Source organism: Puntigrus tetrazona, unplaced genomic scaffold (assembly GCF_018831695.1).
Source record: "Puntigrus tetrazona isolate hp1 unplaced genomic scaffold, ASM1883169v1 S000000520, whole genome shotgun sequence".
Lineage (NCBI taxonomy): Eukaryota > Metazoa > Chordata > Actinopteri > Cypriniformes > Cyprinidae > Puntigrus > Puntigrus tetrazona.
In genome coordinates this window covers 257,501-275,000 of record NW_025048156.1, presented here as the reverse complement: position 1 = coordinate 275,000, position 17,500 = coordinate 257,501, and the positions used below count along the sequence as shown (strand labels likewise).

Below are 17,500 nucleotides of genomic sequence, written 5' to 3'. Positions count from 1 at the left end.
AATGGCTGAAACTGGAAACCTAGACCACCGGATGCGTAAGATAGCATTTGTTACATTTTGATTGCATGATCAACCACTTACGCAAAGCCTTTTTATACCAACTCCGTGCAATGCACCAACCACATGGAAATCGATGAATCCGCAGCATAAAGTCAAGACTAAAACGGATGTGCTGCTGACATCTGCTGTGGCGTAACACTGCGTTTGTGCATTGCGTTTGCCACTGGTGCCATTCTCTCATTTCATAGACACGAATAACATCCATGAGCGTCAGGAAAGAGTTCACCTGGGAGACCCGCAGCCCACGGGCTCCATATTTAGACCGCAACGGTCCAGATATAGCGTGGGTGCAGATGTCTGTCTGCCTGTGGCCATTCCACACCAGATTGCACAGACCATTACCCTCATAGAGAGATGCTTATCACCCACAAGAGCTATTAACCTATATAGGGCCTGGGAAACAGAGCACGCTGCCGTAGTAATGGCTAAACCTCCTTTACACAAGGACATGCTTATAAACGGATGCAAGCCAATGAAGGAGAACGGATAGACCACCACCTCTAACGGTGACGCCCATTTTTCCCAGTTTTTTTTTTCTTCTTCATTTACTCCACAGGCATCTCAAAAGACTCCTTGGTGCGTTATAAGATGGACCAACCGTCTCTAACACGAACAATACGACCAAGGCCAAGTTTATCCAACGAACAAGAATAAGTACTAACGACATTCTGCTGACCTTCCCATTAAGTTATTTCTCAGAACATGCAATAAGTCTGGTTTTTAATGTTTTTTGAAAAAAAATCTTGGTTTAAGGTAACATTCCGCCTTAAGGTAACAATCAGTTTCACCATTTTCAAACTTTATGGGAATATTACTTTTAAACATTCTCTGAAAAATCCGATACAAATAGCAACATTTAAAAAATGTAACATTTGATTCTGAATGGTTGAGCCGTGCTTGAAACTGTTGTAAATCGCTCTAAAAATCTTAGCTGTGTCCCAAATGACGCACTATGCACTTATACACCATGCACTCAGTCGTATTTAGTATCATCCCAAATGGAATACTCACGTTTTTTTTATTAACCTGGAAATTCTAAACGTTGAGTGGGTGAAGTGTCCAATATTCCACACTTTTTCCTATTATTTGAGTGCATCATCTGGGTATTTGAAGTGCACTATTTCTCTTTGGAATAGTTTTAGCGTGCAAGTACGTGATTTGGGATGCATCTCTACACTTTTGTTTAAACAACTGTTTCTGAACAACTACATCGTCCGGTGACAAAATACTGTTTTTATTGATATCATTACACAGTAGTTGCTATGTATATAGAATAACCGCTGTATACAAGCAATAAACCCCGTGAAGCCATGGTTTACAGTGAATTTATAACAGCTAAGCTGGGGGATAACAACTGTAAACCGCAACTGTGCGGTTCTTAAAGCATTTGAACAACGTATAATGTATAATATCAATATCAATATAAATAATATCAAACAGCATAATGATCTTTAATAGGCATACCGTTAAAAATAACTGGGAACCAATGACAACATGAGTTTCGCAAAAGTCATTAAACAGAATGGACGCATCTCTTCTTGCCGTTAAAAATGGGATGGATACGGTTTGACTTGACTACATAAGATTCATGAGTGTATTGGCATATTGTTTGGGCCTGGATGTATTTGTCTGGGTGCATTGAATACAGAAGTCCTACCTTTGGCGTCTTGGTGCATTTCCCCGTTCTTGCATCTTTGATGTAGGTGATGTCCAATAGATCTGTTTCCTGAAAGAGGGAGGGGCGGATTTTATGCCACGGCTCACAAAAACAATTTCATGCTGTTGAACCGAATCAATATGAAGTTAAATATCACAAAAGCCATTCAGACATCACAGCACAAGAAATGTTGACAGAGAAAACAATGACGGAACATCAAGGGTAAATAATTAAACAGGCTAAACATAGCGACTGATTCACACGCAGATCCAGATCAAAGAATTAATGGAAAGGCTCTCGTTAATATACGCTGCTAAGGAAATGATGCAGGGCCAGAACGCCACATTATTTGCGTCTGCAGTGTGTAATGGACACGCTGATAGATATGCTTTCTGACAGCTGCAGCAGAAACCAAAGCTGACGGCATTCTGCTGGCAAGACCGAGCTACAACTGAGCTGGAACAAAACAAAGAGGCATTTGCTCTTTATACTCATTTATGCAACACAGCAATGATTGGAGAGTAAAAATAGAACTTCGTTTTTTATGACGGTGAAACCTGAATGACCTCATGTGCTCCGCAAACAACTTCTAACAGTTGTCGATTTTACATGTGACGGTGCCCTGTAACGTGACATCGCGCTCGAAACACTAAACCGTGTTTCGCATGAGCTCGTAATAAGTAACGTATACATGAAACAAGACTACATTATTTAAATATGAGCCAGGACATATTTAAGCAATGTCATGTGTGCGAGAGTGCTATTGTTTATATGAATATCAGAAACGGCGTGATTGCAACATTTCCATAAACGTGAACCACAAAACCAGTCATAAGGGTCAACTCTGCTTATACGTGGAGGGATAAATAAGCTTTCCACTGATGTATAGTTTGTTCGGACAGGACAATATATGGCAGAGATATAACTATTTTAGAAAATCCGGAATCTGAGGGTGCAAAATAATGTAAAAACTGATGAAAAGGCCTTTTAAGTTCTCCAAATGAAGTTCTTAGCAATGCATCTTACTGATCAAAAGTTACGCTTTTATATATTTACGGTAGGAAATTTGCGAAATATCTTCATGGAACATCATCTTTACTTAATACCCTAATGATGATTGGCATAAAAGAAAAATCAATCATTCTGAGCCATACAATGTGTTTTTGGCTAAAAATAAAGCCCATCAACTTGAGCACAATGCAAGAGCATAATTGTTTGATAGCATTAGGGTCATATCATAGCATTTCTGCTCAATTCTACACCCTTAAAAACCCTAAAAGTGATTTACTGTAGTAAAAGCGCGGTTCATTTTCTTAGGGTATTTATATTCATATACACCTTCTTTCTTTTCATTGTTTTGTCTTAATGGTTTGAGGTTTTCTGTTAAGTTAAAAAAGAAATACATGCATAGAAAAATTGCATGCAAACCTGCTCCAAAGTCCTGATCTGAATCAAATGAGTCAATATATATGCTCTTGGTCAGTCGTCATGTGACAAAAAGTAGCCACAATTCTACTTATAACCTAATAATGTAATCTAAGTATGCACGTGTGTATCATGCCATAAAATATTTTTAATGCGACTGACTTAATGCAAATAAAAACATTGCAAGTAAATCATAACACTTGTACATTTTCAAAGAACATTTTAGTAAAGTTCGAGCACTCTCAGAATCACTGAAGCTGTTTACACTATGAAATTAATATCTCACATCATACACACATCTGCTGTTTGTTGCTTCTGACGAGAAAATTTGCCAGAACGAGGTATTCAGTCGGCGAGCGAGTGAGGAAAATACTGGCATTTTAGTGATGACTCATCTGAACGCCTCTGATTGGTCGTTGCGTTCATAAGCGCAACAGAATCACGCGTGATTGGTTATAATGCACATCGCTACAAAAACACGTCTGTCTCTGCCTCAGCGATAAAGAAAACTAGAAAACGTGTTTAGCCCCTAGGAGGATGTTAACAAAACAGTATCTAATAGGTAGAAAATTACATTTATTGCAATGTCGCTTGGGATAAAAACGTCCGCTAAATGTATAAAAGTAAATGTTAGCGGCAAAATCCCGATCCAACTGGGCCGCTTTTGTGACTTATTCAGAGTTTCGAAAATCTCTGTTTCACCCATCGCTATACGTGCTTTTTAAAATCGTTACGGGCCATGTCGAAATTCGAAATCTGGCCGTTGCTAGCGAATCGCCTGAATGAAACGACGGAAGTCGCAAGTTTGAATCAATTAAACCTAAATCAGTCCCAGCATGCATGACTCACTCGACTGAATCGGTTTGTCTGCTCCTATGCTTTTCCACTTTCCAGTCCTGTTTACACGACTACCGATTTAGCGCGCTAGTTTTACGACGCTAACCGAAATAAGCGGGAAAAAGCATGATGTTTCAGTACTTCCTTTCAAAAGATAACATCCTACACAAATTTACGAACATATTTAGGGGAGGAACTATACTATATAAAACATATATTACATATTATTTGTAACGTTTCTGTGTTTATATATATATATATATATATATATATATATATATATATATATATATATATATATATATATATATATATATATATATATAAAACATCCATATCGGTTATTTTACACTTACTATAAGAATAAATAATCAAAGAAAAAACACCAGATTACAATTTCAAAATCAATCTATTGTATACTTCTGTTCCTTTCTAGATATTTCGGATGGGCTACAATGGCCAGCCCTCGCTGACACACTTCTGCGCTCGTGACACACTTCCTGTGAAAGCGGGAGGACAGCAGACTCCGGGAGATTATATAAAGACACCCAGGGATGTCGTTTGTTGAGAGCTTTGACCTAAAACGCTAGCGCAGGACAGGAAACGCGTCTCCTTCGATATTCACTAGGCCACGAGGTCATTCCCAGCTCAGCTCGCGTTTAGCCCGCCGACTCCGAAATCAAAAAACTGACGCCGATGCAAACGTGCGCACTTTGAAGCGCTTGCTATGTTTTCGACGTCCCTCCCTCGTTATATGACTGGGATATAATATTTATGATAATTGCAAGTGCGTGCCAAGGCTGTCTGAATAATGAAAGCAGCTCTCGCTCGTCTGTGAAAACCCGCGTACGGCGGCGGGAGCTTCACCAGCGCCATGGCAACAGGGGATGGAGGTGGTCTGTGACGGGCAATCTGAAGACAGGCACCAGGAGCCCTTATAATCAGCTTGCAGAAGACGTCGCCGGCGAGCTCCGACTGCGCTCCTGAAAATCCATTGAGACTACATGATCAAATATCTGTTAGTTCAGCAGAGCAAACCGCACTCTATTGACTCAGAAAAGCGGCAAACCTGCCACAATATTCAATAACGGAGGCGCTCGTAGGCGACTGCGATGATTTGCCCGACTCTCGCTGGCGACAATCCGGCCTGCAGTGCTGCTAAATATAGAAACGCACGTATTGATTCCAACATACGCTTGGTTTGCATAACAATACAGGATGCTATTATGTTACTATTGGCCAGGGGCGCCTGTGCTGGAATTCGGAGCGTAATTTATGGACAGGAAAAACTGTCAGGTTTGCTTTCATTGCTTTCATCGATTGACGAGTAGATTGATATCTGAGCAAAAAAAAAATGGGGTAAAACAGGGTGAATCATCTAAAAATACATATACACACATATACATATGCACATTTTAAGAAACGTACACAATCTATATAGTGTAATACAGTGTGATCAATAACAAATACTACCAAATATTCATTTAAATTGGAGGTGTGGGGATAATATAAATTAAATAAATTAAAATCACGGGGAAACGACAGAAGTGGGGTTATTATTACTGTTAAACTAAAGCTAAAACGGAAAAAAAGTCAATGCGAATTATATTGAAATAAACCTTTTACATTCAAATCATTCATAGAAATTGTAGTAGTATTGTGTCCCGATGTTGCAAACATAAAAATAAAAAAATCAATATTTTTATTTTTATTTTTATTCTTGTTATTCTTACTTTTTTATTATTTTTTTTTTATTCTACTTTGCCTAAAAAAATTTAAAAAAGCCCATTTTAGGACCAATAATATTTCATTTCATTGTAAATTTTCATATATATATATATATATATATATATATATATATATATATATATATATATATATAAATAAATATTATAATTTATATATATATATATATATATATATATATATATATATATATATATATATATATACATACATATATACATATATATAAATGAAATTAATATATATTAATATTATAATTAATATAATAATGTATATATATATATATATATATATATATATATATATACATATATATAAATGAAATTAATATATATTAATATTATAATTAATATAATAATATATATATATATATATATATATATATATATATATATATATATATATATATATATATATATATACATATATATAAATGAAATTAATATATATATATATATATATATATATATATATATATATATATATATATATATATATATATATATATATATATATATATATATATATATATATATATGCATACACACACATTTTTTCATCATGTTTTGAAGTGACCTTTAAATGATTTGGTTTCAGACACTGAATCTGGTAAATGATTGAGTGTAGGTCTCTTCCGAGTCCCTCACAATTAGCAGCGTTTTATTCAATACCATCTGGTATCTGAAGATCGAGTCGCTCGCGGGAATATTATTCCGATGTTGCTCACTGCTGCTTTCACAAAGTGACATAAAAAAGGACATGCTAAAGTTTGCTGGAATACACTCGCACTCGACTGAATCACAATTGATTCTCTTACATAAAACGGCAAGAGAAGAGGAGAGGCCAAATCTACGCTCAACTCACATGACCTCACTTCCTGTTGAGCTCGTTCTCAAAGGCCGTTGACCTTGAATAAAATTGAATAAAGAGGCAAAAAAAATCTCTAAAAATGCATAAAGTAAAATTGAACTAAAATAATTAATGATAATAATTTAATCTTGTTGCAAAGTAAAATTATTTTTATTTAAATTTACTAATTTACCAAAAACTAAAACTGAAATGGACTCATTTAAAACCTATATCAACATAAATATAAAAACCCAACAAAATCTTTAACTAAAATGAAAACAACAGCTGTAGATATAAAAATAAAAATCGTTTCGAAATATAAATAAAAACTAAAATATTATCCTAAAATAACAAAAATACCATTTCATTGTTTCTACTTCAATATTGTATTTAATTTAATGTGTTATTTGCAATTATTTATGAAATTAACTAGCAGTGCTTGAGTGGTTTTTTAAATCAATTCTACAATCTGATGCATTTATTTTCAGTTTCGGTCTTAAAAATAAATAAAAAGCAAGCGAAATATATAAATAAGTTTTAAAACGACATTCAGAAACCGGGAGCATGAATCACGAAAGTGAACAGGGCCAGCTGGATTTCAAATACAAAAGACACTTTAGGTCCATCAAAAGAGTTGAATGAAGTTGTAAAAAGTATTTTTACTCAGACGAGCTTTTCATTTTCTAGTTTTCTCAGCTCGTACGGCCCTAATTTTCCATGATGAGATAGGATTGCGCTTTCTGAAAGGAACTGATGCTATCTCACCGAACATGCTCGTGATTCTTGTATAATCATATACAGCGATGCTTTATATGCTTTTAATGCAGTCCGTTCTCTCTGGTGCATCGCTCAAGATCAACACTTCATTTGCACGTTCAGAATATTAAGCATTAAGGACCGACTCGAACGGATGGGACGGGAACGGCTCGTTTAAAGTGGGACGTCTCTGCGAGCCAGACTCTGAGGCCATGTGAGCATTTGGCTGTCGGTGCTCCATCTGGACAAAAGACTCAACCTCGTTCCCTCCGGACAGGCTTTGGAAAGCGACACCACACGAGATAAAACCAACTGTTTCGTTCTGATCGCATGTATATTATGTCTCGCTCGAGCTCGAGGGAAATTTTTACTGTGAAAACACGAACGTCTTTGGTAGGTTGGCCTGGGAAACGTTTTGGAGGGGGGTTGTTGTCGTCGGCTAAAACTAAAAAGACTCAAATGTATTTATGTTAAGTCAAATAAATGTTGCATTTTATAAACGAATAAAAAAATTTGAATTTGATGCAATAAAATGTTAAAAATGCATTAGATATTTTAATCTGCATTTATTTGCAAATTGCAAAGGCAAAAATAAATAAATCGGTAAATCCAATTTTTATTAGTTTAAACAATAAAAAGAATCAAAAGAACAAAACTTTTTTTTTACTAAAAATACCTATGTGAGAATGGTAAATATATCAGTAAAAACCTATATTTGTTGTTACTTTAAATACATTAAATAAAATATAATATTAAGCTTATTAGAGAGATTTAAAAACAATATTTCAATTAGTTGCAAAGGCAAAAAATCTCATTTTCATTTAGTTTTAAGTGCTAAATGAGGAAATAAAAGACAACAAAATTACTAAAGCTCTAACTAAAATTAAAAGAGAATGGAAAACGCATAAATACAACCTGCATTTAATGTTAACTGAAACTAAATTAAACAGAATATAAAAATAAATAAATAAATGTGTATATAAAATTTAATTATTATATTATAAAAATTAAATATTTAAAAATTAAATTTAATGTTTAAATAAAAATGTTTTTTGTTTTTCTGAGCCAAAAATAAATATCACAAATTCTTCCCTGACTTTTACTCACTAAATTTACAATAAAAATCTAAGGCATATTTACAATAAAAATGTATTTATTACAAATTACTTTCACCCCAAATACTAATTACTTGTAATTTTTCCTTCTTTTTAATTTCCAATATATATATATATATATATATATATATATATATATATATATATATATATATGCAAGTCAAAATAGGCCTCTTGTTTGAATTTTTACATTAATATTGCGTTACAATGAATGAAAATGTGACGCTACTTCAACCAAACATTTTATTCTCCAAAAACTTATTTGACACTTAAACCCTTTACTTACATTTAATGTGCTTTCCACGAACATAAAATCAATACTTTACTTTTTTAATTTCACTTTAAAATCGCCGTGAATTTCTTTTGACGCGGACGTCTTAATGCCTCAAATGCAAATGAAACACTAATAAACATAAGGTGGTGCGGCTAATAACACTAATAGACACCTACAGACAACAAGATGATCAATCGGTTTTGATCTACCTTATTCTGATCCGTCCAGTACAGAAAGTATCCTTGAGGATCGACACGCAACGTCACGGGAGTCACCGTCGACGAATCCTGAGCAGAGAAAGACGACAAAACACAGCAGAATTCATGTAAAATAGACAACCTACATTCATTAAGGTCAAGATATTCTTATTTAGTTTTGCAAAAGGGCTGGAAAATGGGAACGGAGTCAAGACACGGAAAGTTTACATAAACCATGATTTTTCCTATTGCTTGCTAAAAAATTCCTCTGAAAGCAAATTATTTTTGCCATTATTTCTGGTGGATGCTGCTGGAAAAAGATGGATTTTAAATATAAGCATCATTAAAGTTTCCTTTTACGCTAGCATGCAGATGAGCTCCGAATAGGGTTATAATTAAATTAAAAATAATTAAAACAACAATTAAAAAAGTTAGCCCATAAAAAAAGTAAAATACCTGTTATTCCTAATACATGCAAAGAGAACATTTAGCATTTTAGTTTAGTTTAATTTCACAGTAGTTTAATTTTAGTTTGATTTTGACTAAATGCGAGATGTTATTTTTTTGGTTTGTAACGTCATACGCTTTAGAGATATATATATATATATATATATATATATATATATATATATATATATATATATATAAAGTCATTTTTTTACTCTATCATATAGAGCAGGATTAAAATCAACTAAAACTGAAAACATAAATAAAAATTATTGCTTAAAATAAAATAAATGTAAAACGAAATCAAATTAGATAAAAAAAATATACAAATAATTAATTATAAAATTTTATATTTCTCATTTTCTATTTAAACTAATAAAGAGCTATGGATTGCTAAAATATTAAACACAACAAACTGACTAAAAATAACTAGAAATAAAATAAAATTCTAAATATTAGTAAAAGTTAATAGCATGTATTACAATAGCAATGGCTTAGAAGAACAGACTAAAATAAAATAAAAATATTAAAAATCATTTATTGGAATAAAATCCATTCAAAGACAATATTTTGATATCAAATGGCAAAATGTAACCCACAAAATACAATTGTATTCATTTTAAAAGGCCCTTTTGGGACTTGAAATGAATAAACTGAAACAAAAAACTAAATACGTGATATGTAACTATGTATTTTAAAGCACAAAAATTACTAAAATCATAAAAAGCTAATATATAAAAAAAGGGAATAAAAACTATAAGATAACATAACAAAACCAAATTGCAAAAATAAAATAAAAATAACGTAACAATTTTTAAAAAGCCAATAAATAAAAATGTAGAAAAAACTATATAGATCAATAAAATACCATAAACTGAAACGCAAAAGCCCATAAAAGTCTAATGTTGATAACATGACTCATAAAATCCAATATTTACAATAACAAACATTTTTTTTAATTAAATACCAAAATAAACAATTATTTAGAAAATAGAATACCTACATAAAATAAATAATTTCTCATTTTTATACAAACCAAAACGCGTTCTGGTCTTAGGACAGCTTCGATGAACTTGTTTTTCGATCCGCTTCGAATCCCGACTAAAACGTTAACGAAAAGAACGCTGCAACGAAAGGCGGCACATGCTACAGCGAGGGTTCGCGCGATCAGCAGGAGTTACTTAAAAGAGACTCAAAGTCTTGTGTGAGCCCGCGTCCCGTTTCATCTCCGACGCTCGGGATTTCTGCGGGACGGACCGAAACCCGCGGGTTTGACTCAGGCGTTGCGTAAGCGTGATTCACGCCGGTGGAAGTCTCTCTCTCTCTCTCCGCAGAGATCTGTAATTGATTGTTATTTTAGCTCTTGCGTGGGTCTGCCCACGTCTGAGTCGGGCGGCGCGCGGCGTCTCAGCTAACGCAAGGCGGGCGAGGAAGACGGGAATTTAAAGCGCGACCGTTGCCATAGCAACAGGCCAGCGTTTCCCGTTTTGTGCGCGGAGAGGAGCTTTTAAACGTCGGCGTAAGCTCGTGTAAAGCTGCTTGGCGTTATTGTGCCGATGGCAGTCAGACTCCTCCGGAAAACTCACACCTACTTAGTGATTAGAGCTCCTAAAACAGCACGCATGCGTCCAGAAGATGGGCTTTTATCTCCCGTTTAAACCTGAAGACCAGAGAGAAAGTCGCACAGACTCAGCTTTGTCCTGGTTTTGTGCAAATGCATCCCAAAACCCATTTTAATGACGTTTATTAGTACTATCACGCGTTTTAATTTGGATGGAAAGCCCTATATAAATGGCACCAGACTTAAATTTGTGAAAAATGATAAAAATGACCTTTTTTAATGGTGTCAGGCTTCAATTCCTAAAGAGAAGAGCTAACACTAAACCGGCTTTCTTAGACAGAATTCATATCAGAAGTTTTATTGAGCATTATAACAGAAAAAGGTACAGATGTTACCAACATCAATCTTTAGATTATCTGAATTTTTATTAAAAGGGTTTAAAACAGCTAGAACTGCTTTCGGTCACACTAACCAAACAAAGCAGCTGTTTTGCAATGAAAAATGTTTTCTCTTTATTGAATTCATTTAGTAAATCGCTTTTAAAAAATGCATTGAATTAGAAAAAATTTATAAAATATTTCTCATTTTCTGTTTAGTTTAATTTGAAGTCTTAAAATCAGACAAAAACTAATAAATAATTCTAAATAATAATAAATAATTACTCAAATAATAAACGCAACAAAATGACTAAATATAGCTGGAAATAAAATAAAATATTAGTAAAATTTAATAGCAAGAACAGACTAAAATAAAATAAAAATATTTAAAATTATTTATTTGAATAAAATCCATTCAAAGACAATATTTTGATATCAGATGGCAAAAATGTAGCCTACAAAATTCAATCACATTCATTTTAAAAGGCACTTTCGTGACATGAAATAAATAAATTGAAATAAAATTACAAACGAAATACGTATATAAACTACGCATTTTAAAGCACAGAAATGACTAAAATCATAAAAAGCTAATATATAAAAGTGAATGAAAACAATATGATAAGATGACAAAACAAAAATAAAATAATAAAAAAATAAAAATGAAGAAAAACTATATAGATCAATAAAATACTACGCATAAAAAGCCCATAAAAGTCTAATGTTGATATCATTTATGAAATTACTTTTAAAAAATGTATTGAATTAGAAAAAAATGATCAACCAGCTTTCTTGGACAGAATGTATAGCATGCGTTTCTAAACTTAATGCACTTAGTTTCAGAGCATTACACAACAAATTAGAGTTAGACTGACGTATTAAACCAGCTTTTTAAACAGAATTTACAGCAGCCCGTGTGATTAAAGCCAAATATAAAAGTCATTTCGGTTCATTTTTAGATCATTTACAGAACAAGCAGAATTACAGCGGGCTTTTGATTAAGATCTGTGTGAAGTCCAAGAATGATTCAACCACTAAATGACATTATATCGATTATAATATTACTAATAATACATGTGTTCAAATTCTGCATCGCTTAAAACCTCCGGTAGCTTTAAAATTTATAGCAGCTGTTTCTGAAATGAATGCAGCCTCTATGATAAAAATGGCTTTCTTAAAGCATTTAAAACGCTGATTATCAACACCTCGTCAAAATCTACTTTTTTTAATGCATTTTCAAATGCACGTTAATATTTCTCATTCTGATGATAATTTGCAATGAAACAATTGTATCAATAAGAAAAAAAGGCTTCATGCATTGCTTAAATGTACGCTAACGAGCTTATAAACCAGTTTGTTTGTAATGTGCAATCAAAAATAAACTTTTTTTTAAATGGAAAAAAATGCTGACATCAAATTTAATGAACTAGAGTTATACAGACAGTCGTGTTTTATATACGTTTGAGGATTAATAGACAAAACTGCTTATGTTTTAAACATCAAAAACTCGTATTAGTTGATTTTTGATGAATGGTGCAAGCAGGTGTTCAAGATCAGCATGAATTATGAGATCAAATCCATTCAAACTCACACTGACCGACCACTCAACGTAATATTACGCTGGAAAAGTGATCATAGTAATAAAAACTAAACTCACTGGAGCGCATTTTTCAAGGAAACACACTCTTTAAAAGAAAGATGGAAGAACCTTTTTTGTCTGCGGATTTTTAACATGTGAAGAACCTTTCTGTTTCACAGTTTCTGGTAAATGATAAAAAGGTATCTCTTTGTGGAACCAAAAATAGTTTTTCTATGGCACTGTATGGCACCTCTATTTTAAAAGATTGTCAAAATGTGCCATTTCCTTCAGTATGCTACATTGTTCGTGTTCGCTCCCACTAAACATTCAACAGATCCCTCGCTTCTCAGCATCTGTAAAGCATCTGCAGTAACAAAGCAACGAGTGAAATCGCGCGTTAAATGCGCGTAAAGTCTTCAAGTCTTCGGTCTACGGAGCTGCGGGGAGTTTGTCCTCGCGGGGAACTCTCTCATCCAACAGGTGAATGAATGCGCGCGAGATCAATGCTCATGCAGCACTCGCCACGAAATGCGACACGTCCTCCGGCAAACCGCGCGCTTTGTGTCACGGCGAGCGGACGCACGCGAGCTCGCCGCGTTGCCGCGCAGGGTAAGCGCGGCTCTGCGGAGACTCAGAGGGAGTCAGAGCCCGTGTGACATCGATGGGGAGCTGATTGAGAGGCTCTGCGGCGTTCGGTGCGCTCGCGCCGGGCTTGCAAAGGATGCAACGTCCGCGCGCGCGCGATCAAACAAACCGCATTCGCCGCGCGAGCCTCGCACGCATTCATTCCCCGACTTGAAGACGTCAAACGCACGCGCGCGCACACACACACACACACACACACACACGCACACGCGCGCGCGCAGGGTGATGGTGACTTACCTCATCCCATTTCATAAATCTACTGCCTCGCTTCAGACTCTCGGACACGCGCACCGGCTTGAGTTGAAGCGCATGAACGCCAGGTTGAGCTCCAGCCATTCAAGCTTCAACATTTACACCCAAAGCGGCGCAAAAAAGGCAAACAAATGGAGAGTCTCTCTCTTTCTCCTCCGGGAAGAAGCCCGAGCGCGGCGCGCTGGGTGACAGCGGAGCGGTTGTGGTGAATGGAAACGCTTTACGCGCGCGGATGGTCATTTAGAAGCGCTCGATTCGTGCTGCTTGACTGGACTGAACGCCGCGGATTTGTGGCTGGGAACGGAAGGAGTGAGCGGAGACGCGGAGCAAATGAGCAGCGGAGAGAAAGAGCGATCATAAATGATGGGGGGAGAGAGAGCGAGAGAGAGAGAGAGAGAGTGTGTGTGTGTGTGTCCTCCGCACATTGACTCATGCGCGCACTGAGATCCAGCGCCTCCTAGCGCGCGCCGCGTCCCTCCCCTGCTGGAGCAACCGGCACAATTAAACATTTCATAACACCTCTGCAAGGAGAACGCAGGCAGGACGCACGCGGAGATTTATATACACACACACATATTTATATTTTTTTACATGCATACAAGGTGAAGACCAACTAGTGGGCGGGTTATGTTAATATTTAACTTTGACGTCAACATGAAACGGCTTGGAACTCGTTTTAAAAATGACTCGTTTCAATGATTCAGAGTCTTTGAATCAACTCGTTTTCAATTATTGCACTAGTCTGCACACTTTGCGGCTAAGACACTGTCTTCGCTCAGTATGTGAGGTTTTTTTGTATTGTGTGACTTCATGTAGCACCAGGTCCAGGAGAAACACCGTCTCATTTTACTATGCACAGCAAAGCTATATGTAGTAGAAGTGACAAAAAGCCACTTGACTCTCTTTTGAGAGACAGTAACTTTATTCCCAGCACGCTTTCAGTTTTAACTTTTCAGGAGGTTTTCATTCCCTTAGAGCCGAGTTATACACTGCATGAAAGATCGTTACAAAAACCCACAATCCACTCTAACGTAGATTCATTAAGATTTTTGCAGAATAATACGATTCATGATATACATTTCATACATACACATGTAAAATAAAGAAAATAGCCTATTTTATTGCCAGAAGCTTAAATGCGCGCACACACCACCCTTTTCATGACAATCAAGTGGCCTTTCCCCTTTTAGCATCTATTATATTTATAATATGACAAAATTTGGCGGGAAAGGTACACACATGCACGCACACGGTTGAGAGTCGAGGTACACAGGCAATAGGTCAATGGGTAGGCAGCAAACAATCAGCAAACCAAAAGACAGCAGGGTCAAACACAGGAAGACAACGATAGAACAAACGCTTAGCATTACCAGCCTGCGCAAGGATAAGACTTCGCAATGAGTACAAGCTGGTAGCAGCTTATAGTAGTTAAGGAGGGAACCAGGATATCCTGGGCATTAACCCAGGATCGTTCCTCTGGGCTGTATCCCTCCCAGTCCACAAGGTAATGTAATACCCTGCCTCGGCGTCGCGAGTTGAGTACCTCGTGTGCCCGGTAGGCTTCCTCGCCGTCGATGATTAAGGGAAGGGTTTCGTTCTCCACCGCCTCATCCTGGTCCCCCTCTCCTCTCGGGCCACCGGCAGGTTTCAGCAACGACACATGGAAAGTAGGAGAGATGCGATAATTAGAGGGCAATGCCAGGCAGTAAGAAACAGGAGTGACTTGTCTTATGACCTTAAATGGGCCCACATACCTGGGGTTTAGCTTTCTGCATGGTTGGTGGAGGCGCAGATCCTTGGAGGGTAACCAAACCCACGGTCCAGGTGTATAAACTGGCGATTCTCGACAACGACGATTGGCTCGTTCAGTGAAGTTTCTGACAGCTCATTGTATATGAACGCGAGCGGAGTTCCATATCTCCTCGCTCCTTTGAAGCCAGGCGTTGACAGCGGGTAGCATGGAAGGCTCGCCTGTCCAAGGGAACAACGGTGGCTGAAAACCCAGGACACATTGAAATGGAGTTAGTCCCGTAGATGCCTTTCGAAGAGAGTTTTGTGCGTACTCTGCCCACAGCAGAAATCCACTCCAGTCCTGTTGGTTGGAATGGCAGTAGGATCGTAAGAACCGGGTAAGTTCTTGGTTGAGTCATTCCGCTTGACCGTTAGATTGCGGGTGGTATCTGGAGGTTAAGCTGACATTGATGTTCAGTTGAGAGCAGAAGGCCTGCCACACTCTTGATGTCAATCGTGGTCCATTGCCATTGTCCTCTGGCAATCCGTAGAACTGGAAGACTTGATTCATTAATACTTCTGCGGTTTCCCATGCCGTGGGTAGTTTAGGTAGCGGTACAAATCTGCAGGCTTTGGAAAATCTGAAGTTGTTTGACGACAGGAGGTCTGACAAAATCCACTGCGATGTGTGACCATGGTCTCTGGGGAATGGTTGTAACGGCCCTGCTGGTCTTTGGTGGGACGATTTGGTTACGTTGCAAGTGGGACATTGCTGGACAAACCTCATTACTGCAGATCGTAGGTCGGGCCACCAGAATTTGCTGGTCGTCAATTGGAGTGTCGCAGCGATGCCGGGATGTCCTGCACTGGGGTTATTGTGAACCCAGTGTAGAACACGGATTGCTGTGGTACGTAGGTGAGTGTGGGTGGACATTCAGGTGGTGGAGGTTCGTGAACATGAGCCTCCTTAATTTCAGTGAAGATGTCCCACTGCACAGGTGCAACGACCACCGCTTGCGGAAGGATGGGTTTGTGACTGGAAGAGTTTTGCTTTGTCGTTCTTAGAACCGGGAATGTAAGTGACCCTGAAGTTGAACCATGCAAAGAAAAAGGACCATTTGGCTTGTCTTGGGTTCAGTCATTTGGCCGCTTGAATATATTCTTAATTGCAGTGATCCGTCAGTACGAGAAATGGTAGTCTTGCTCCTTCCAGCCAATGCCGCCACTCCTCAAAGGCAGCTTTCATGGCAAGTAACTCTCGGTCGCCCACATCATAGTTACGTTCAGCGGGGTTGAGCTTACGCGAGTAGAACGCGCATGAAAACAGTTTGTGAAAATCTGACGTTGGGATAGTACGGCCCGATGCCAGTAATGGAAGCATCTACCTCTACCACAAACTCCTTCTCAGGGTGATGAAGAACGGGGCTGATACTCACATTCACGATGTTCGGCGTGGGAGGCGGTGCTGGCGTGACTACATTGGTGGCAAGGGGTGAGAGTGTCTGCATGGCTCTCACTAGCTCCTCAGTCAGAGTGGTTAATTTTAGGAGCTGTTGTTGGTGAGTCGCAAGCATGGTGGCTTGTGACGAGACCTCGGAAGCCAAGTGGTACAGAGCCGCTGGGTCCTGTGGCAGCGAAGTCTTCTGTAATGAGGGGTCATTCGCAAGCTCTTTTATGAGAATAGTCAAACAGGCAAGGTTCGGTAACAATGGCAGAAATAACACAGGGCAGGCAGAGTCGAAAACAGAGTCAGGCAATGGTCGAGGTAGGCAGACAGAATCAGAGTCAAGGTACACAGGCAATAGGTCAATGGGTAGGCAGCAAACAATCGGCGAAACAAAAACACAGAGCAAGGTCAAACACAGGAAGCCAACGATAGAACAAAAGCTTAGCGTTACCAGCCAGAGCAAGGATAAGACTTTACAATGAGTACTTGCTGGTAGCAGCTTATATAGCAGTCTAATGAGGTACACCTGGGCAAGTAATCAGGGC

The 17,500-nt window shown here is 37.4% G+C and overlaps 1 protein-coding gene across 4 annotated transcripts in view; it reads right to left on the bottom strand.

The window, feature by feature from the left end:
* The window catches only part of LOC122334402 (1-phosphatidylinositol 4,5-bisphosphate phosphodiesterase beta-1), a 69,993-nt gene extending 55,869 nt beyond the window's left edge, over positions 1-14,124 (bottom strand). For 3 of the 4 annotated variants that reach the window (XM_043232290.1, XM_043232291.1, XM_043232292.1), the window contains exons 1-3: positions 13,763-14,123; positions 8,929-9,006; positions 1,718-1,786 (exon numbers count right to left, since the gene is read on the bottom strand). In XM_043232290.1, coding sequence (XP_043088225.1) covers positions 1,718-1,786; positions 8,929-9,006; positions 13,763-13,861 — 246 coding nt within the window. In that variant the 5' untranslated portion in view covers positions 13,862-14,123. Of the gene's footprint in view, positions 1-1,717; positions 1,787-8,928; positions 9,007-13,762 lie in introns of all 4 variants that reach the window. The other variant, XM_043232293.1, reaches the window with a different exon arrangement.
* Between the last annotated feature and the right edge of the window lie 3,376 nt (positions 14,125-17,500).